The sequence below is a fragment of the Mustela erminea genome, chromosome 1, assembly GCF_009829155.1.
Source record: "Mustela erminea isolate mMusErm1 chromosome 1, mMusErm1.Pri, whole genome shotgun sequence".
Taxonomy (NCBI): Eukaryota; Metazoa; Chordata; class Mammalia; order Carnivora; family Mustelidae; genus Mustela; species Mustela erminea.
In genome coordinates this window covers 154,910,700-154,932,312 of record NC_045614.1, presented here as the reverse complement: position 1 = coordinate 154,932,312, position 21,613 = coordinate 154,910,700, and the positions used below count along the sequence as shown (strand labels likewise).

At 45.6% G+C, this 21,613-nt stretch overlaps 1 protein-coding gene across 2 annotated transcripts in view; it reads left to right on the top strand.

Annotated features, from left to right (window-relative positions):
- ARHGAP31 (Rho GTPase activating protein 31) overlaps positions 1 to 21,613 on the top strand; it is a 113,591-nt gene that overhangs the window by 73,573 nt on the left and 18,405 nt on the right. The window contains exons 4-11 of one of the 2 annotated variants that reach the window (XM_032347922.1): positions 2,227 to 2,309; positions 3,273 to 3,380; positions 4,038 to 4,180; positions 5,090 to 5,167; positions 9,793 to 9,991; positions 12,047 to 12,171; positions 18,750 to 18,812; positions 20,715 to 21,290. In XM_032347922.1, coding sequence (XP_032203813.1) covers positions 2,227 to 2,309; positions 3,273 to 3,380; positions 4,038 to 4,180; positions 5,090 to 5,167; positions 9,793 to 9,991; positions 12,047 to 12,171; positions 18,750 to 18,812; positions 20,715 to 21,290 — 1,375 coding nt within the window. The remainder of the gene's footprint in view (positions 1 to 2,226; positions 2,310 to 3,272; positions 3,381 to 4,037; positions 4,181 to 5,089; positions 5,168 to 9,792; positions 9,992 to 12,046; positions 12,172 to 18,749; positions 18,813 to 20,714; positions 21,291 to 21,613) is intronic. The other variant, XM_032347931.1, reaches the window with a different exon arrangement.

Here is a 21,613-nt window from a genome sequence, read left to right as displayed (position 1 = left end):
AGCCCTGGCACGATGTCCCACTTAGATGGAGTATAACAAAGCTGACAAATATGAAGGGAGTGCTCTGTGGGTGCTAGGCACTCTGAGGGCTAGGACTCTTCACAGCCCTGCACCTGCAGAGCTTACGTCTAGTGTAGGAGACTGACAATAAGAAATAGACCTACTCACCAAGTACGGGCTACAGTCTCTTGGTAATGGTGGTGTGTGCTGTGGGAAACAATAGAGACAAGTCAGGGAATTGGGAACTCTAGGCTTGGGCAGCGCTCAGGATGTCTTCTCTAAGCTAGAGCAGAATAGACGCTGCACGTGTGGCCTAGAATAGGGCCAGGCATAACAGAGAGTGCCCAAGTCAAGTTCCTTCTTCTTTTCAGTGCCTAAGAATTCTCACTACTGAGAGTATGTGCTTCAGCCTTTGCACATAAGCCAAAGATGACAGCTGAAGCTTGAGCAGAGGTGAACGATATGAGAAAACTATACCACACTTAGGATTTTCTTTCTGGTTGAAATGGAGAGGGCAGTATTTCTCAAAGTACAGAATGTATTTCCCGATTTGACTTTGCCTTATGTACAAAATGTAAAGCAAGTTTCTGGCACTGGGAGGAAATTCAAGGCTGTGTAAGTCACATCTGCTTGTGAATTCAGGGCCGTTAAGGATTGACATGAGCTCAGGAGCTCTCTTTCAAGTGTGTCTTGATCTAGATGGGGTTACAACAGTATGCACTTATGAAAGAATTCATGGGACTATGGCTTAAGATTGGTATATTTTTACTGTCTATAAAGTATACCTCAATAAACAAAGAAAGATGTGATTACCATTGACCTTGGACCTAGGTACTGCTCCCACACTGGCAGTTTGTGAACCCTCGGCCACTGCACTGGAAGGGGCCCCCTTGAGCCTGGGCATAGGCAGGACAACTTCTCAGGACAGGACACCAGGCATCTGCCCAGGAACATCTACACTGTGTGGACATTCTGGGCAAGTGTGTGCTCACACTACCTTTACGAATGCCCTTGGCTCTCCCTGAAGACCCTGGGCAGGCGAGAGTGATGCAGGCTGGCTGGGTCCTCGGGCCCAGAGTAGGGGAGTCCCACAGGACCAGTCAAGAAGGTCCTTGGCTTGTCACAGGTTGGAAATCAAATGCAAGCCAAGAAGAAGTGAGAGTAGAGTTTGTTGAAGACATGGAGAGAGTAGATATGGACAGGGAATTTTCTGGAAGACTCAGAAAGGAGAGAAGACTGAGTCTTATCTTTGCTTGGGGCCCGAGGTTCTTGTTGAGGTGTGGTGCACGTATCCTCTAAGTAATCCAGGAATTAAAGACTCTGTAAGCCACTTATGCCCTGGAGCTGGGGTTCTTAATGATTCAGTGGTCATGGAAACTGGTCATGACAACCCCCCATCATTCCTTAGATTCATCCATTGTGCTGGAAGACTCCAAAGAGATCATTAACTTCTCTTGCTTTGCAAGGAGGACATAAAGTTTTCTGTTCTGTAACGTCTGTGTAAGGCAAGGGGTGTTGGTCCTAGCAAGAACAGAAGCAGGAAAAGGAGCAAAGAGTTCAAACAAACAAACAAACAAACAAAACAACAGCTTCTTTTCGTGGGATCCCTTTGGTTTCTCTGTCTCAGGAGAACAAATACCCACACAGGAAACAACCAGAGAGGTCCACGTGAGACCTGGTACAAAGGGTACAAAGTTCTTACCCTGCTGAGAAGGCTCGTCTTCCCTCCTTCCTCACATCAGCATCTATGACAGTGGATGAGGCACTGAGTAGTGAGGTCACGGAATTGTGTCAGGCCAGACAGGAAGTGGCTGTTTGCACCCAAGAAGACAGCTGGCTGAGTCAACATAGAGACACCCTGTTATTCCAGTCCATCTCTCCTTGTCTCTGTCTCTTCCTCTCTCCCAGTGTGAACCTCTGTCACTCTCTTTGCCACACCACACACCCAAGATTCTACACCTTTATCAGATACCTAACAACCTTTTGAGGCTACACAGAGACCCAGCAATCCAGACGCCCCCGTGTGCACTCACTGTTAGACACTTTGCATCACAAAGCCTCGGAATTTAGTCATTCGTTTCTAATAGAAAAGCACACCTCTTGGAAGCATGATCTCTAGGCCTGGGTGGGAGGCTGGAGTACCAGAAACCTAAATAAAGCCAGGAGACAAAGGGGGCGTCCATCCTCTCAAGCACTCACTGGGCTGCTTTACGTTCTTCTCCACAGGAGGCCGTGTCACATTGCCCGGAAGAAGGCCAACTGGCCCGAATCCAAAATGTTATCCAGGAGCTTCCCCCATCCCATTATAGGTAAGAATTTTTGGTAAAAGATGTCCACAGCCTCTCAAGGTGGTATAATACCAGAGATGCTGACTGGTGTCGTAAGAGCGAGCAAGTTTAGTGGACAGTGACTTTCCTGTGGCATTTTGAGGTGGGTGAATGGGTCAACTTTTATCAGAGTGCATTGGTGCCTGCCCAGGGACATTGGCAGGAAGGGGCAGCCCATGTCCTATTTACTTGTGGGGCCCCCCTCAGAGTCTCACGGGAAGTCATTATGATCACACGAGCCAGCCTCACTGGCTGTGCTATCCTAGGTTCTTACCCAGATTCATAGCATAAACACATCTGTGGGATCCACAGGAGGGTCTTTAAATAGGGTTTGGCTGTAGCTCTTGAGCTTCTGGCTGACAATCTGTTTGCTCCTCAGTACCATCCCCCACATCATGCCATCCTTCCATTTTGTTCTCACAGTTTAGCCCCTCATCTTACCACCTTTTCCAGGGTTCTCTAAGCATCTTTCATAAGGGGGTAGATTTTGATGTGGTAGAAGGAAGAAACTCCGACTAACAGATGTCATTCGTCCATGGGTTGAGCTCTCTAAGGAACAAGAACCAAGTTACCTGTAGCTGGGAGAATTCCAGCAAGAGAAGAGTTAAGAGTTAAGAGTTAAGAGTTAAGATTGTGCGGCGGCAATGGTGGCCTGGATAAAACGAGGCCCAGGGAGCTGTCTCTGGCTCTCCAGGGGCCTCGGCTGACTTCTGACAAAACCATTCCCCTTCTCCACCCTGAGCCAGCATGCCTAGGGCCAAGAAGATTATTTCCATCAATCTTGATACCTTCCTGCTATTCCTCCAAAATTCACGAGATAGAAATATTTAGAATCTTTTAAATCCAAACTTAGAAATTATCTCCAGATGTTGGGCTTTACATAGGCACTAAAGTTTCTTACTTTACTTAAAAAAAAAAAAAAAAAAAAAAAATGAACCGTTACAGGACCTTGGAATACCTGATTCGACACCTGGCCCACATTGCCTCCTTCAGCAGTAAGACCAACATGCACGCCAGGAACCTCGCCCTGGTGTGGGCACCAAACTTGCTCAGGTAACCCCCATACCCTCACCTTCTCACCACCCCCGTGGGCTCAAAGCAGCCACCGACTGAAATGAAGCCCCTTGAAGACAAAGCTGTAGCCAAGTGGTCATTTGTAACACCTGTAAGTTAAGAGGATTGTAATAGCCTGAGCTCTTTGTCTGCCATCCTGGAAACTCTGGGTTCCAAAGGCATTTTCTGGCTACAGCCAGCGTGTGGCTAAAGTTACGGGTTTGTGTGTTATAATTTTCTTGAAAAGGCCTTTCTTGTCTGGAGGGCTCATTGGCTTTTGTTGGTTTTGGCGGAGTCACCGTGTCAGAGGACTTCATAAGTGATGACCTGACTCACAGAAGAATTGGGTGGTGGGGGGAGAGGATGGGAGGAGACCCCATGAAGGAAAAAAAGCAATTCCTGTATATTCACAAATACAATGTTTGTAGTCTAGCAATGCATGGTCCCTGGTAACTGTTTTCAAATTTTTCAGTATGTTTGGCATCACAGCCTTTGGGGAGTCCTTTTCATAGGTCTGAAATAGTTAAAATATTCTAGAGATTAACAAACTGTATACATTTAGGAAATGGGGCTTGTACAAAAGGCCCACTGGCTCCCCCTGACTGCTTTCCATTGGGGGACAGACTCACTCAATGAATGTGTTTCATCATGATTTAGGTCAAAAGAAATCGAAGCCACTGGGTGCAATGGAGATGCTGCTTTCCTTGCAGTTCGGGTCCAGCAGGTGGTGATTGAGTTCATCCTGAATCATGTGGATCAAATCTTTAACAACGGCACGCCTGCGTCTTTGGAGCACAATGGTAATGGCTTCTTCTGGCATACTCCGCACCAGGCCATCCTTCTTCCTTGCCTAGTCATGGGGCCCAAGAAGAAGTTAGGGTTGCCTTGCTTCTAGCCCTGAGCTTTGTCTGTGTGCGTGTGGGCTGACTACTCTATGTGTCAGCGTCTGGGGATTGTGCACGTGTGTACATTGGTCTTCGTGCACCAAGATGTGTTCATGGGTGGCTGTGGCATGTTTCTGAGCAGTTGCATGCATGACCTAGCCCTTGAACGGAGAGTTCTGTGCTGTAATAATCTATTGGTTTTAGTAAGTTATTAAACTCTCTGGGTTGTTATCAGCAGGTAACATTCTTCCTTCACCTTTACTTTCCTGATGGGATTTCAGAAGACGCTTATGTCTTCATCTTGGGTGTTATGAGTGGGTTAAGAGGCTGTATGGCTGTATGCACATGTATATTCAGAATGGTTCTCTTCACAAGCATTTCTTGAGTGCTTACTTTGTTCTACCACGCACCAGGCACTAGGCATACAAAAATGAGTGTGTATCTGTAGGTGTGCATATGCAGAGACTGGTCAGCACTGAAACCCTCTGTGGCCATGTTGGTGAGAAAGATACAGCTATTTGAGGCTGGATGTGAGAAGATGCAAGACTGTGGTTCCCAATAGCTCTCATAATGATCTAATGAACATGCTAGGAATGAACTGGTTTCTGTTGCTTCAACTCCTGTAAGCTTGATTTATCATAAATCAACTATCCAACTGGTCAGGAAGCCTTGTAACTACCACTTGTGTGAGTTTTTAAGCATTAGCATATGTCACAATCCCCTGGGGGGCTGTTCAAACACAGATTACCGGACCTTATCCCCAGAATGTGTGATTCGGTGTGTCTGGGATGCTTCTGAGAATTTGTATTTCTGGTGTGTTTTCAGGTGGTGGTGCTGCTGCTGGCCAGGGCCCACACTTGGGGAACCAGTGGTCTATGAGAACTCTATCTGCCAAATATTTGGGTTAGCTGATTAAAGCATTCTTTTCTCGTTTAGCTAATGTAGTTGGGGAAAACGAACATAACCATCAGAATAATCAATTGCAGCTAACATCCAATTTTGATTCCTGGTATATGTGCTCCCACCCCGACCCTGTCCTCTTTGTGGTTTATAACCTTCCTTTGAAAACATTTTTTATTGAAATAAAATTCACATAGCATAAAATTCACCATCTTAATCATCTTAGAATATACAGTTTGGTGGCTTTTAGTATTCACGGAATTGTGCAACCATCACCACCGTCTAATTTCAGAACATTGCATCACTCCAGAAAGAAACCCCATACACACGAAGCAGTCTCCGCACGTTTCACCCTTCCCCCGAGATCCTGGCAACCACAAAGCTACTTTCTATTTCTAGGGATTTGCCTCCTCTAGACATTTTATATAAATGGAATCACGCAACGTGGTCTTTTGTGACTGACTTCTTTCACTTAGCACATGTTCTCTGAGGTTGACCCACATTGTTACATATGTCAGTGTTTCCTCCCTTTTTACGGATGAATAATATATCTTATGTTGTATGCCTGTACTACATTTTGTTTACCTATTCGTCAGTTGATGGCCATTTGGGTTGTTTCTACTTTTTGGATATTATGAATAATGCTGCTGTGAATACAAGTTTTTGTGTGAACACATGTTTTCGATTCTCTTGGTTATATACTGAGGTGTGGCTAATGTTTCGTTTATCTTTATTTTAATTCTCTCACTAGAGATATAGTTTTTATCGTAAGCTATAGAAATCCTTTTTGAAGGTAAGTGAGAGGGTGCATTCATTCATTCATCCTTTTGAATCAACCAGTAAGTTATTGGGGACTTATTCTCTGCCAGGAACGATTGCAGGCGCTCCCCATACATCATCTCACTGGCTTATCACAAGAAGTTGTCACGGACCTTATTTTATATGGGAAGATCCCGAGGACCAGAAAAAGCTTAATAACTGCCCCAAGTTGTACAACTAGTAACTTTGAGACTGAACATGGAACCTGATTTTTCAGCCCATGGCTCTTTCCTCAGCTCTATGCTGCCTTTATGAAGAGAAAAAAAAAAAGAAAAAAGAAAAAAGAAAAGAAATATAGACCAGTAAACCATTGTGAAGAACTAATGACTTTGGGGAACTATTCTTCCCGAAAGCAAATCCTGTCTGTGACAGTTAGTGTTAAAGCCGGTTCTGATTCTAACCTGAAAATGCCTGCTCTCTTTGTGACCATTGCCTTGATCATCTCTTATACTGTATACGTAAATCCAGCTGCCTTGTAAGCCTTTAACTCTTGATGGCCTCTAATGCTTATTATTCAATGCATTTCATTTAAATGTTGTCATGAACTCTTATTGACTTTGGTAAGATAGCACAGTTAATGTTTACACAAAATGGAAGAAGCTATACCCTCTGGAATTTTAAATTTGGGATTAGGGTTCTTTTTCAAATTGGAAAGATTTTAGTAGTCACAGAATCCAGAGTTTAATGAATAAGAGCAAGGAGGCAAGAGAGATTGTGATGTACCCAAGATTCATTAAAACATAAATATGCATAGAGCAACTTCTAGGTGCCATCCACTATTCCACACACTGGGGACCATCAGTGCACAAAATGGTAATGATCCTGCCCTGCAGAAAGCTATGGTCTAGTTGGGAAGGAAGTCTAGATAAGGACATTATCACTTCGAAGACAAGAAATAGCATGCAGAAAACACAGCAGGTTAGTGCAATGGTCAATGATATGGTGGTGTTACTTTGGTACAGAGTGGCCATGATCTCTGAAGAAGTGATCTTTGATCTGAGACCTTATGATAAGAGGATCTGAGGGATGAATGTTCCAAACACAGAGATAAAAATCTCTGAAGTGGACAGGGGATCAGAGTGGTACAGAAAGTAGGCCAGTGTGGTTAGAGCCAGTGGGGTCTCCAAAGTGGGGTGCCCCACCCTAGGGGGCACCAAAGACCAAGGTACCAAACCGTAGATGTTGGAATAAACTATTAGCATTTCTTTCTCATTTCTTTCTATTGTATATTTTGTAATTTCTATGATTTTTTTATGTTTTCTGTTATAAATAATGCTAATACAGTGACATATATATATAGAATTTATAATGGGAGTATACAATCAAAAATTTTTACTGTATATTTTTGTAGCCCACTGGATCAGTGGGCAAAGAGGAGAGGGAAACCTGATGGAAGGTCCTTTTAGGTCAAGCTAAGAGTTTGGTCTGTTCTCAGTGCCATGGGAGATTATCTGAGGATTTTGAGCAGGGAGTACAGAGTCTAAGCATTCTGACAATGGTATGAGGGAGAGATGGAAAGGCAGCAAGTCTGGAAGCAGGGAGACTAGTGAAGGAGCAATGGCTGAAATCAGGTGGGCAATCATCGTGGCCTGGGCTATCATGTTAGCAGTGGACAGAAGGAAGGTAGCTGGATTTGGGATGCATTTTGGAGGTAAGCGTATAGTCTGGGTGTGGGAGGAGGTGGTGCATCAAAAAAAAAAAAAAAAAAAAGGAATGAATGGAAAAGAACTCCTCCAGGTTTTGGCTGGGTGGTCCATGGTGCCATTGACTGACATGGCAAAGATGGGAGGGGATAGCAGTTTAGAGGTGAAGAGCAGCCATCACAAGCTCTGTGATGAAATGATAAGTTAGAGATGCTTGTTAAACATCAGAGTAGAGACAGTGAGCAGGTCTTAGGACACTGCGGCCTGAAACTAGGGGTAGGTGCTAAACCAGCTGAGGTCTCCCGACCTGCAGTGTAGGTTCTTCCCATTAATCCGGTTGCTCCCAGAGTGACTGAATGTTTTAAGTAAATAAATAATTAACAAATCATAAATAATTTAGAATGCAAATATTAAGAGAATATAGAATTTAAATATTTTAACCTCCTTGGGGTTAAGTTGGAAAACTCTGCTAATGTTGGAAATTTACTGAAAAGAAGTTTTTAGGATCACGGATTTACTTAATTGCAGTCCCGTGGAATGACTGCCATGCTCTTCTGCCTGGAAGAACCCCGGTATCGCACACCGTCTCTGTTCAGTGAGGCCCTTGTTCAGTGGTTTTACTTCCCTCCTCCCAGAAAAGGTCATGCTCTGCAAAGAGGAATAGTGCTGCCAAGGTGCTTTCTGAAAATTAGGTGGGTCCTCTACCAAAAAAAATTTGATTCTCAGTTGGTCCAAGTTATGTTTGAGTCTCTTGACACCTTCTAAAGTTGCAGAAAACTGGCGGGTTGCCAAAGGCTACACAGAGGCCAACTTGGACCTCCCCTTCTTTTACTTAGATCAAGGTTTCTTAGTCTTGGCACTAATGATATTTTGTGCTGGGTAGTACTTTTTGGGTTTTTTGTTTGTGTGTGTGGTTGGGGTTTTTTTTCCTTTTTTATTTTTCCATACTGGACATCCCCATTTGTGCTCACAGTCCACCAGTGAGGAGGTTGGTTCGGGGCTGCCCGCTCCTCTGGCATGGGTCCACTATGAGAGGCCCACAGAGGAGGGCCTGCCATTAGTGCCTGCCCATGTGCTAGTACCTGGTAGTTCTTGTTGTGGGGCCGTGCTATGCATTGTAGGGTGGTTAGCAGCGTCCTTGGCTTCTACCCACTAGATGCCAGTAGTACTCCCACACATGCTTATGACAACCAAAAATGTCTCCAGAAATTGCTAAATGTCCCTGGGAAAGGGGTGGGGGCTGCAAAATCGCCCAAAGTGGAAAACAAATCACTTAGAGAAAAGAGATGACCCTGGACACCATTGATCTATCATTATCACTTCTATTTCTTTAAACAAAAAATAAAAACAAAAACAAAAAATAAACAAACTCTCCCCCCGCCAAACCATGGGTAGAAAAGATTTATTTGCATACACTTAAAAACCGCTGAGTAGTGAGTAAAAAACAAGCTATCTATTAGGGAATAGCAGGGGCTATAAAATGTCTTTTCACTGCAGGAATATAAACCTTCCTGATTTAGGGAAAGTATAGGCTCCCACATTAAATCACCTTGGAGTGTGGGTTCTGCAGCTACAGAGAGCAGGAAAGTTCCCCTGCCTTGTTCTAGGCTGATGAGGTCATGTCTATGGCCCAACATACATTCCCACCTGGCCAAAGTCCTAGGCAGCTGAGGGTTGTCGGGGGGGAGGGAGGAATGAAGAGGATGGTTGGGTTATGGGCATTGGGGAGGGTATGTGCTACTGTGAGTGCTATGAAGTGTGTAAGCCTGACAATTCACAGACCTGTACCCCTGGGGCAAATAATACATTCTATGTCAATTTAAAAAAATTTTTTTTAATTTTTAAGTAAAAACAAAACAAAACAAGAAAGTACCAGGCAGTAAATGTTCAATAAATGTTTGTCCTTTGAAGGAAGGAAGGGAGCAAGCAAGCAGGACCCCTCCTGAAAGGTACAAGTGCAGGTTTCCTCCTGAAGTCCTACATGTCTGCTGGCTGGCTGGCCATGAGGTTATCGGTTTCCTATGTGCAACCTCTGCCCCCAACCCCCAAATCCCCCAGAAGCCTCCTGTCAGGGGATCAGGAATGGAAGCACTGTGGATGGGGAATCTGGCTACACCTAATGCACAGGCCTCCTTCCACGACTGAGCTCTTTTCTCTTTTGTACAGAAAACCCGCCCATCACAAAGAGCCTGACCTTGCCAGCCCTCTCCTTGCCCATGAAGCTGGTGAGCCTGGAGGAAGCTCAGGCCAGGAGCCTGGCTACTAACCATCCTGCTCGGAAGGAAAGGAGGGAGAATAGCTTGCCTGAAATTGTCCCTCCCGTGGGCACCCTCTTCCACACTGTTCTTGAGTTACCAGACAACAAGTAAGCAGCGTTCTCGTAAATTCTGGGGAACATTTGGGTGGAGGGAGGAAGAGGAAGTAGTTATATAGTCTCAAGGTCACAATGGCAGCATGGGTTGGGGGTATGGGCTGGGTCGGGGTATGAGGGAACATTTCCGAAGAGAAGGGAGCTGCCTCCACAGCTCTCTCCCACTGGTGATTGTCTTCCCTCCCCGCCCCCAAGTTATCAAGACCAGCTCTCCCACCAGAGATCCCTAAGTACCGTGATGGGGGTGGGGCCAAAGGGGTCAAGAGTTATGACTAAAATCCCTTACTCCTTCATTTACACAAAACAGTCTTGACATTTTTGGAAGGAAGTTTGCTATCAACAACTTGGTCCCCTCCCCCAATCCTCCACCTCCAGGTGACATTATAAAAGCCATAGAGATGAATGGAGCATAATTTGACAAGTAGTGCCACTCTAGACTGAGAGCTCTGGGCAGGTGGCACCTGGGGACATATTTGTCTGGCTTCTGGTCCTCCGTCCATACCTGTCAGAGCCCACCTTCCCCTCCAAAACCAAGCCAAACATCAATTTTATTCATAGGATATTTTCTTTCTTCATTGCTTCCTCTGTTGGAACCCTGGTCCCCACACTGCCCCTTTCCCTTCTCAGCTTCACACCGCGCTCTAAAAAGCTGGCAGTGATTGAAGCAGGAGTCCCAAACTCTAGGCAGACAGTAGGTAGAGGGGCTAAAAGGCAACCTTTTCATGGGAGACTGTCATCCTCAATGTTTAGTCATCAAGGTATGAAAAGAGGCACCTCAGTCTTCTTGTCAGCATGATCCCCAAGATGGTGGGGCTATTTCCCTTTAGGGAAAGAGGAGTGATGCCACTTTACCCAGCAGGAGGAGTGTCTGTCACAGTGCATGGGCATTATGGGAATGGCACACCTAGACCTCAGCTGGCGAGAAACCCCTCCATTTCCTGAAGTACATGGATCATGCTCTCTCTAGACTGAGCCCCATTACTTCGCTCCCTAAATCCCTGGAGAATAAAACTTCTACCCAGGGATCAGGAAAAAGAGTACCCCAGGGAGACCATCAAGTGTGTTTTCTCTGTGCCTTCACCACACATGTGCACCCCAACGTATGCAAGCCTATAAAATACATCCCAGGCCAAGTGCTTGGAAAAAAACTGGGCCAGATTCAAAAGAAACCACCAAGCAATGCAGGTCTATCTCTGATTAATTGTGAAAACATGCTGGGCTTGAGATCTGGATGTTCTATGAAAAACCCTGTGGAGGAATGGTCCTTTATGAAACCCACAGGTGGAGGGTTTCATCCTGGAACTTCATATGAAATCTGAAAGCTGGGTGAACCAGAGCAGGGCAGAGCCTCTAGGGTGACCTCTGGTGGCTCCAGGCTCCTACGACCCAGTCTTGCACTCTCCTTTTCTTGCCTCCTGCTGAGGCAGCCTGGCAAGAGGCATCAGAGAAACAAGCGTGAAGCCCTAATTATCCCCTGCTTTTCTCTGCAGTGATGTCCCACCACACCCAGCAGCCTGACTCTCCCGGGCCAGACTCTTTCCCACGTCACTTTCTTATCCGCCCCTTTTTCAGTCCATGGAAGTCTTCGCCAGCCCGTCCCTCCCTATGGATGACAAAGCAGGATGTCCAAAGTGCAGGGGGCATAACAGCACTGAGTTCTTTGGTCTTTCACTCCTGCAAAAAATAGGTGTCTTTCGAAGCCCAGGACTGCGGTGCTTACAAGAATTCCTACCAAAATTCCCAGAACCGTGTGCTTGCTTGTGACCTCTGACTCTCCTGCCCATCCTGCCTCTGTCTGCCCTCATGCCTGCCTTTAAAAGCACAACTTTGCCCCTTCCCCTGAGGAATATGAAAGCCCAGCTTGGTTGTTCAAGGCAACCCCAAACAGGGTCAGACTCAGGCTCAAACTGAATTTTAGAGAGGAATTCCCTGAAATGCCAGAGCCATTCATAACCAAGAACATGACTGGGGTATTCCTTCTCAATTTAAAGGTCCCCCTGAAATGACCAGTCACTGAACTAACCCTTTATTATGGCTTGGCTCTTTTAGAAGAAAGCTTTCCAGTAAATCAAAGAAGTGGAAATCAATATTTAACCTGGGACGTTCTGGATCAGACTCCAAATCAAAGCTGAGTAGAAATGGGAGTGTATTTGTGAGAGGACAGAGGCTCTCAGGTAAGAATCACTAGCAGTTTTATGAGATATATATTATATTTGAAAAACTGTTCAATCGACCTCCCGCATAGGGAAAAACCCAGTTCCTCCCTACTGTTTCTTTCCCATGTGTCTCCTTACTACCTACACAGACTACCTCACTTCTGACACTCCTGGTCACCAAGTGTGTGGAGGTTTTTCCTCACAGCAAGCAATTCTCTGCTACACCACTGGGTGGTCTACAACTTAGCTCAATTCTGACACTGTCGATCCAGAGACCGCACCAGGTCCCACGGGTTAAGGACTCCTTCCCACAAGACTGCCCCCACCCACACATTTACAGACTTCAGGGGCCAGTCACAAGCCTAGTTGTTACCTGTGCTCCTGACCAACCAGCTGTAGATGGGAGGTTCTAAAGACCCCCCTCATTGGGCTCTTTGCTAGAACAGCTCACAGAACCTAGGGAAACCCTTCATTATATTGACCAGTTTATTGAAGGAGATGCTGAAGGACACAGATGTACAGCCAGTGGAAGAGATATATGAGGTGAGGTCTGCGAGAGGCCTGAGCCCAGGAACTTCTGTCTCCTCCACAGAGTTGGGGTGCGTCACCCTCCTGGTGGGGATATTTGCTTATCTGGAGACTCTCTGAACCCCATACCATTGGGATTTAATGGAAGCTTGTCACATAGGCATAATCAATCGTAAACTCCATTTTCAGCCCTCTCCCTTCTCAAGAGAATGGGGATGAGGCTGAAGATTCCAAGTTTGCAATCATGGCTTGGTCTTTCTGGTGACCAGCCCCATTCGGGAGCCATCCAGGAGCCCACCCACCCATGGACTCATTAGAACAAAGGACAATCTAATTACCAAGGAAGTTTCAAGGGTTTTAGCAGCCCTGTTCTCCTTAAACGGGGACAGAGACCAATAGATTTTCTATTTTACAAATATTTATTTATTACATACATATATATATCATAAATATATATGATATATATCATGTGTATATATGATAAATAAATTTTTATAAAATGGAAAATACATTTAATACTCTTTATATATATAATACATATATATGTATATATATTTATTTACTTTTCCCCCCTAGTTCTGCTTCTTGGGTGGTCTTTGGTTTGATCATGTGAAACTCACTAGACCTGAAACATAAAGATTAACTAAGGGAGTCTTTTTTTAAAAAAAATAATTTTAGATTTACAAAAAAAAAGTTGCAGAAATAGTACACAGAGAACCCTTGTAACCTTCACACAGCTGCTTTTGATGTTCACCATAATACGAGCCAAGCCAAAAAATTCACATCAATATACTGTTAAATAATTTACAGACCTTATTCATAATTGACCAATTGTCCAACTATTATCCTTTTTCTGGTCCAGGAATGCACACTGCGTTCAATTGTCATGCCTCCTTCATCTCCTCTAGTCTAGGACATTTCCTCAGTGTTACTGACCATGACACTTGGGAAGAGTGCGGCCATTTATTTTGTAGATAGTATTTTACCTTCTGCTTGTCTGACATTTTTTCATGATTCACTTGTGGTGATGAATGTGCCTGTCTCAGCATGCTGTATCAGGAGGCACACGATGTCAATATCTTATTGCTTGTGATGTTAACTTCGATTACTTGCTTAAAGTGTTTGTCCATGTAAAGTTACTAATTTTTCCTTTCTAATTAACAAGTATATTGTGGGAGATATTTTGAGACTATGAAAATATCCTGTTTCTCATCCCTGAATTTAAGCATTCATCATTGGTTCTTGTCTGCAAAAGTAATTGCTGTTATTTTTAAGATTTTATTTATTTATTTGACACAGAGAAAGAGAGAATACAAGCAAGGGGAGCAGCAGAGGGAGAGGGAGAAGCAGGCTCTCCATTGAGCAGGGAGCCTGATTCGGGGCTCAATCCCAGGACCCTGGGATCATGACCTGAGCCAAAGACAGACACTTAACTGACTGAGCCACCCAGACACCCCAAAAGTTATTACTGTTATTATAACAGTTATTACTGTGGTGTTTGCCATATGGCCATTTTCTATTTCCATCATTCCTCTACATTGATTAACTAAACTCTACTCTATGGAAGATCTGTCTCTTCTCCCCCATGACTCATGCCAGAGTTATAATTTTTAAATAGGAGTGTTGCCTTGTGGGAATGATATCTAAATAATGAATGGGAATGAGTGCAGGAAGGAACTGAGGGAATCACAGTACAAAAAGGAATATAACCAATCCAGCTGAATACTGTCATAAAGGGAAGTCCAAAGAAATCTGTCACAATGACCTTTAGTGTGATAGACTGAAAGTCTGATTTTTTTTAAATGGAGGCCAATAGTCATGAAAACATGTACAAATGTGATGTACAAAAATAAATGTACAAATGCAATGAGCAAACCTTTATTGAGTCCTTTGAGAAAGGGCTACAAATGATAATTTTGGGGACAGATAAGTTATTAGATGTTATTACAGAATTATAAATTTTTATAGGGTTCTAATGGTTCTTAGGAGGCATATGATAAGTTTGAATTATTTATTTATTTGTTATTATTTTTTAATATTTTATTTATTTATTTGAGAGAGAGAGAGAGCACAAGCAGGGTGAGGGCAGAGGGAGAAGCAGGCTTCCTGATGAGTGAAGAGCCTGATGTAGGATTCAAGCCCAGAACCCTAGGATCATGACCCAAGCCAAAGTCAGACACTTAACCAACTGAGCCATCCAGGTGCCCCCAAGGTTGAAGTATGTAAAGATGAGTGTCAAAATATTGAAACTCACTTTCATATGATTCAGCTATATTTAAGTGAGTAAGTAGACAGAGAAATGGAGAAAGCAAGTATATGGCAAATGTCAACTTGAGTAGTACGTTTAGAGATCTTCAAACTTTGTGAATGTTTGAAGTTTTTTTGTTTTTTGAAGATTTTATTTTGAGAGAGAGGGAGGAGGGAGTGAACACATGAGTGGGGAGGGGGAGAGGGAGAGGATCTCAAGCAGACACAGGGTACCATCCCATGACCTGGAGATCATGACCTGAGTGGAAACCAAAAGTTCAACTCTTTTTTTTTTTTTTTCTTTTGACAGACAGAGATCACAAGTAGGCAGAGATAGAGAGGGGGAAGCAGGCTCCCTGTTGAGCAGAGAGCCCTATGCAGAGCTTGATCCTAGGATCCTGATATCATATCCTGAGCTGAAGGCAGAAGCTTTAACCACTGAGCCACCCAGGCACCCCACAAGAGTCCAACTCTTAACCGACTGTATCACCCAGATGGCCCTGAAGTTTTTAGTAATAAAGATTTTGGGGGGAAATGAATGCTTATAGGAAAAATGAGTGAAAATATTTTGAAGGACTTTCCATGAAGCCAGTGATAACTGTATGCCAATCTTCACATTTGGGGTGCCTGGGTGGCTCAGTCGGTTAAGCGTCTGCCTTCAGCTCCTCTTATGATCTCAGGGTCCTGGGATTGAGCCCCGAATCGGGCTCTCTGCTCAGCAGGGAGATAGAGGGAGGGCTTCAGGGTTTAACACAGTGGCTCTGTCTCCATTTCCCTGTTTTCCTCTGCTCCTGGGTCAGCTTCATCCCCAGTCTGGCTTCTTGGCTGCAACGAAGTGGCTATAGTACTTCTAGCCTTTCCCTTTGACTATCACTACATCCAGAAGGAGAAAAAACATTATTTCTGGTAGCTTGCTCCTCAGAGCAGGGACCCTTGTTTCGCAGCAGCCCCCATCAGAAACAGCCCCCATGCCACCCCATCTCGTTGCCTTCACTGGGTCATATGAATCAATCCCTATGGCCAAGCGGGTTCCTTGTACTGACTGGCTTAGGCCTGGCTTCCTAAACCAATCCCCAGCATGAGGAATGGGATTACAGTAAGAGCAGCCAAAAAGTACAAGGGCTCTGTGAGAAGGGGGAAGGGCACAGGATTCTGGGTAGGCATCTACAACATTCACTATATGAGGAAACAAGACTTTCACCAACCGGAAAGCCATTTCAGGTGAAGAGGGCGGGTTGCCACAGGTGTGGTAGATCAGATACAAATCAGAAATTAGGCTTCTCAAAGGAGAATCTGAAGGGAGGAGTACCTGGCAAAAAACTCCTGACCTAATAATAAAGAGATCTGCTTGAGCACATCAAAGACAATTTCAGTCACAGAATCGGTGATACCATGAAAGAAGTTTACCACGTAACAAAAAGTCAAAAACAATAGAGCAAAACAAACAGCAAAAAATGAAATAAATGGTCTGCTTTGATCTGGCCTTAGGAAGATTTCCAACACCCACCCACCCTCATCCCCTGAGTGGCTTTCAGAAGGAAGAAGTCCAAGGTGCCAGACCAAATGGTCGTCTACTCACAGAACGCACAGGATGTCCCCAGCCTGGGAGTCTCGGCCTGGCTGCACCTCAGAGGCTCACACCCATAGCGGTTCTGCCTCAGGAGCTGTGGGAAAGCCAGAGTCTCGTTTTTAGAAAGTTCCCCAGGTGATTCTGAAATGCAGCCAGGGTTGGAAGCTGCTGGTCTAAAGCCTCATGAGCAAACTAATCAGATAGATTAAGGGAATGGCTGAATTTTAATGGGATGCAGGGGTGAAATGAAAGAACCATCAGGGCCAATACAAGTGACACTCTGACCTTGACTGGGGGCGTAAGTGCCCACTTTCCACTAGAGGAGTGTTGCTGGGACCCTCACAGGGGTGGGGGCTGCTTGTGGTCATATCCACCTGCATGGTGTCTGTAAGTGACATGACCCCACTGCTTGTTGAAATATGCATGTGAAAAAATGAGTCAGTGAATTGACATATTTAAATGATTTTTTTAAATCTTTTCTAAACCCCATAACTAAGTGCTATTCACCATGAATAGCACTGGGGATTTTTTTGGAGGGGACAGATGAAGGGGATGTACTGAAATTTATGCCTTATCCCACAGGGAGAGTCCAGGGTACTCTCTAAAGTAAACGCTTTTCAGCAGGGAAGTCCCAAAGCTATAGGGATACTTGAAGAGAGAGGACTTGAGGACCCCAAAGCTGCCAGAAAACTGGTAGATGTATCTCCACAAGTCCAGGACAAGGTCTCAGACAGAAAACTGTGGGCTAAATAGTCATGGGCGAAGGAGCCCTGAGTGCTTACTTACTGAAATGGAAATGAAGCCAGGGAATCCTTGGGGACTGTTCCCAAAGGCAGCCACTGTGGCCACCAAGGCCACAAGAAGCCACGTTGTCAGAAAGAGGATCCAACATGAAAGGTGAACACTGGTGGCAGAGAGAATGTCACATATCCTCCATGACACTTAAGTGTCATCAGGTCACTGGCCCTCAAGTCTGACCTATGAAACCCAGAGGAAGTCCAGAAACACAGCCTCTGGAAAACAAAGGAAAAACTTGTCTCTGAATCAAGGGACACTGGTCAGGCAGTTGTAGGATAAGTCAGTTTGTAAACTTGCGGAAGTAGCAGATGGTGAAGGGACAAGGGTTCTAGTGCCTGAGCAGAAGCAAGGAGGTTGAAGGCCATCTTGCTGTCTCCAGGGTTTTGAGTGAAGATGGCCCTGTCCCCTCCTTACAGGGCCCAGACAGAGAGAAGCCCTGAGCCAAGGAGGCCAAGGGGCTAATTTAGAGCCTCTCAGAGGCAGCAGGGTTTGGGCAAGGAGAGAAATGTGGGAAATTTAAGAGGGATAAAACAGCTCAGTTTGGGGTAGAGCCAACTCCCAGGGCTTCCTACGGACCAGCTGCGTGTCCGTGTTCACCACCTGAAGGGGCAGAGTTGGCACTGGAAGCCAGATCTGTCTGAATCCACAGTGACCTCACAGCCACGAGTCCTGGGACCCCACTCGGCTCCCAGACTGCCCTCTTTCCCCTCCTGGCAAGCTCGTCAAGAGGAACTACCTTTCAACCACTTCAGCTCCCAGAGAAGAAACGAAATTTTTAAGTGCCTAATCCCGTGCCTGGAATAAGTGTTTACTTATTTAAGCCACACTCCTCCCCAGATCTGCCTGGGTGGCTTACCAAGACGCACAGGGAACACCAGGCATATGTTAGGTACTCAAAAAAGGTCTGTTTGGTTTGGATCTGCTCCAGGGTGAGATGCTTTAGAGCAGCAACCAGCCTACAGGCCTCAGGAGCAGAGCTGCACGTGGGAGAAAGGGGACTTCTGTCCCCGGGGCCCCCTCCTTGGCTGTACCACATTCCTGGGTGCCGTCAGTTGTGGCGACAGCCAAGAATCCTGCTCTCCAGCCTGTAGGGTGGGGGGAGTTGCCTTGAGCCTCATAGACTCTATCTACCCCCTGGATGAATCTTTGTATCATAAAATTTGGTTCAGGGCTCATTTGCTAAAAGCTATTTGACAAAATTGTAATTTACCTTTATCTGTAAAATATTCACGAGTCTTTGATCTAGAAATGCCCTGTTTTTGTCAGCTCAGTCTCATTATGAAAGGAGGAGCATCCAGGGTGGGGTGGGGGAATGTTTACCACGGGGGAAAACTCTAAATACTTGAAAAACTCTAGCAAAGAAAGTTCTCTTCTGTACTTAGAGCCTGATTTTTGTTCTGAACGCTTCCTCTCAATATGCATTCATCAGGAATATTTTTTCTTTTGTCTTTAGTGGAAAAGGCTACTATCCGGCCAGCTAAAAGCATGGACTCGCTGTGCTCAGTGCCTGTGGAAGGTGAGCTCTCACAACTGCTCTCGGAGCTGGGGGTCACCACTGGGAGACACGAGCTCCCCTACCAGACTTGCCTTCATGAGTTACCTGCCTGCCAGTCTCATCACAGTCACGCACAGTCCCAAATCCCTCCTGACCCTTCCTGAACCCAGCAGGTTCACACAGCCCTTGCCTTAACCACCTCCCCAGCCTCTCCCCACCCCACATGACACAAGTCTTGGCCTCAAGGGCCATCCTCCTCCCCCCACCTTCCTCTCCCCACAGCTGGTGATGGCAGCCATTGTACACTCAAACCTGAACTAGGTAAAAGGGCAACACCTGCGAGCCAAGGCAGGTGAGGCTTTCACCTTAGGCATAAGGAAGAGCCAAGCACTGGTTTTTACCTCATAGTTTGGTGCCTAGATACTTACATGTCTTGAATTTGCCCATTTCCTTCTGCAGGCAGTAGCTTCATCGTATCTGCCAGGTCGTGATTTCGAGCCTGGAGATTGGTTCATTCATTCACCAGTACATAGTGATGGGCACCAGCCTGGCATGTAGCCAGTCAGCCTGGGGTGGAGTAGATGTGTATAGCGTTGCACGCGAGGTGACACATCCTCACAGTGACACCAGCGTGAACACACGCTGGTCTTCAGGGCTGCTTCGCCTATCCCTCTGGCTTCTGTTCTTGTTAAGGAGCCAACAAGCACCTCTACGAGTTATAAGGCACAAGGCTTCCCCAGCAGCAGAAGGTTCATACGCCCACATGTATCCCGTGACTTTTCCAGCTCCTTTAATGCAAACCATTTTGCTCTTTGATAAAGGAGGCAGCCTGAAACCGTGCAGAACGTCCACAGAACAACCTTTTAAAAAATAACTGTAAACTTGTAAAATCCTCCATGAGCTCTTTTTCAAGCTGACTCGATACTTTTAGCATTTTTGTGCCTTTATATTTGGCCATTTGCTTTAGTTTTGAACCCCCCTGAGGCGGTTCTACTGAATTTAGGTGAGGACCTAAACTGAGGTCCTCATTTTGGTGGGCACTGGGCAGGTTCTCTGCCTCTCTGAGTCTCGGTTTCCTCATGTGTTAAAGGAGGTGATTACACTTCTCCTCCATGAGCAGTCAGGAGAATTGTAAAGCTCGTATCACATAAGACTTCCAGCAGAGCCCTTGGTACCTTGTGCAGTTTTTCTCCCGATCCCAGGCAACTCCCGTGTTATCTCACGCCTTGTTTATTTCCAATACAGATTTTTCTCCTCTTTGCTTTCACTTGTCAGTCCGTTGGGAAATTGCTGCTCACAACTGGGCTTTCTAACTTTTAGTTAATTTACATTTCTAGTTTCTCATCCCCTGAATCAGCAGGAGGAAGCCTGGGAAAAGGGAGAAAGGTCTAGCTGAGAACAGCATTTGTTTCCTTGCTGGGAAATCCAACCCCTTTTGGGTCTGTCTGCCAGAAGACACTTAAAACAATACATTCGAAAGTTTTAAAGTAAAACAGAATTCTGCTATTTTGCCCTTTTGTCTTCTCCTTCATTTTGGGAAAACTTCATTCCCTCTCCCATCTTTGTCTTTTTTCACGATCTACATTTACTGCCGGGTAGATGACCACTGTGTCTAGCAACATTAGCCATTTGGAAACTGCTCTCCTTGCGGAGTTTCAAACAGATGCGTAGAGCACAACAGAGAATGGTCCTGTCAGGCCATCGTGCCAACATTCTGTGCACAGGAGAAGATGCTTACTCTCCCGTCAACCAAACGTTGTCTGTCTCTTTTGGAAGGGCTATACCCTTTTTAGAAGGTTATGCCTTCCCAATGTTCAGGTGTTGTGCACCTTCCCTTACTGGAAGGCTGTGTTGTGGTGTGTGTGTGTGTGTGTGTGTGTGTGCCAAGGCTTCTGACCGTGTGTGTGTTTGCTTTTTCACTAGGGAAAGAAACCAAAGGAAATTTTAATCGAACGGTCACCACTGGTGGATTTTTCATCCCAGCGGCAAAATTGCATTCAACCAACACTGGTAGCTCATGTGACCTCAGCAAGCAGGAGGGCGAATGGGGCCAGGAGGGGATGCCGGCAGGGGCGGAGGGGGGCTTCAACATGAGCAGTGACCGAAGCCAACTTCAGGGCGCTCAGGCTCGGCCCCCACCTGAGCAGCTGAAGGTGTTCCGGCCTCTCGAGGATCCAGAGAGTGAGCAAACAGCCCCGAAGATGCTGGGTATGTTCTACACATCGAACGACAGCCCCAGCAAATCTGTCTTTACCAGCAGTCTCTTCCAGATGGAGCCCTCTCCCCGTCACCAGCGCAAGGCCCTGAACATCTCCGAGCCCTTTGCAGTGTCCGTTCCGCTGCGCGTGTCAGCGGTCATCAGCACCAACAGCACCCCGTGCAGAACACCCCCGAAGGAGCTCCAGTCGCTTTCCAGCCTGGAAGAATTTTCTTTCCAGGGGTCAGAGGGTGGAGGTTGGCCTGAAGATGACAAGCCACTGGGAGCTGAGACATCTACAGGTAAAGCAGGAATTCCTTTCATCGAAAGGAATTTAAAAAAATAGACAAAGTTGCCTAACCAGAGTTTGCAAGATAATGTAGTGAAGTGGTTAAGACTGCATCTCTGGGGATGCCTGGGTGGCTCAGTGGATTAAGCCCCTGCCTTTGGCTCAGGTCATGATCTGAGGGTCCTGGGATCAAGTCCCGCATTGGCCTCTCTGCACAGTGGGGAGCCTGCTTCCCCCTCTCCCTCTGCCTGCCTCTCTGCCTGTGATCTGTCTGCCAAATAAAAAATTAAAATCTTAAAAAAAAAAAAAAAAAGACTGTGGGCTCTGGAGCCAGAT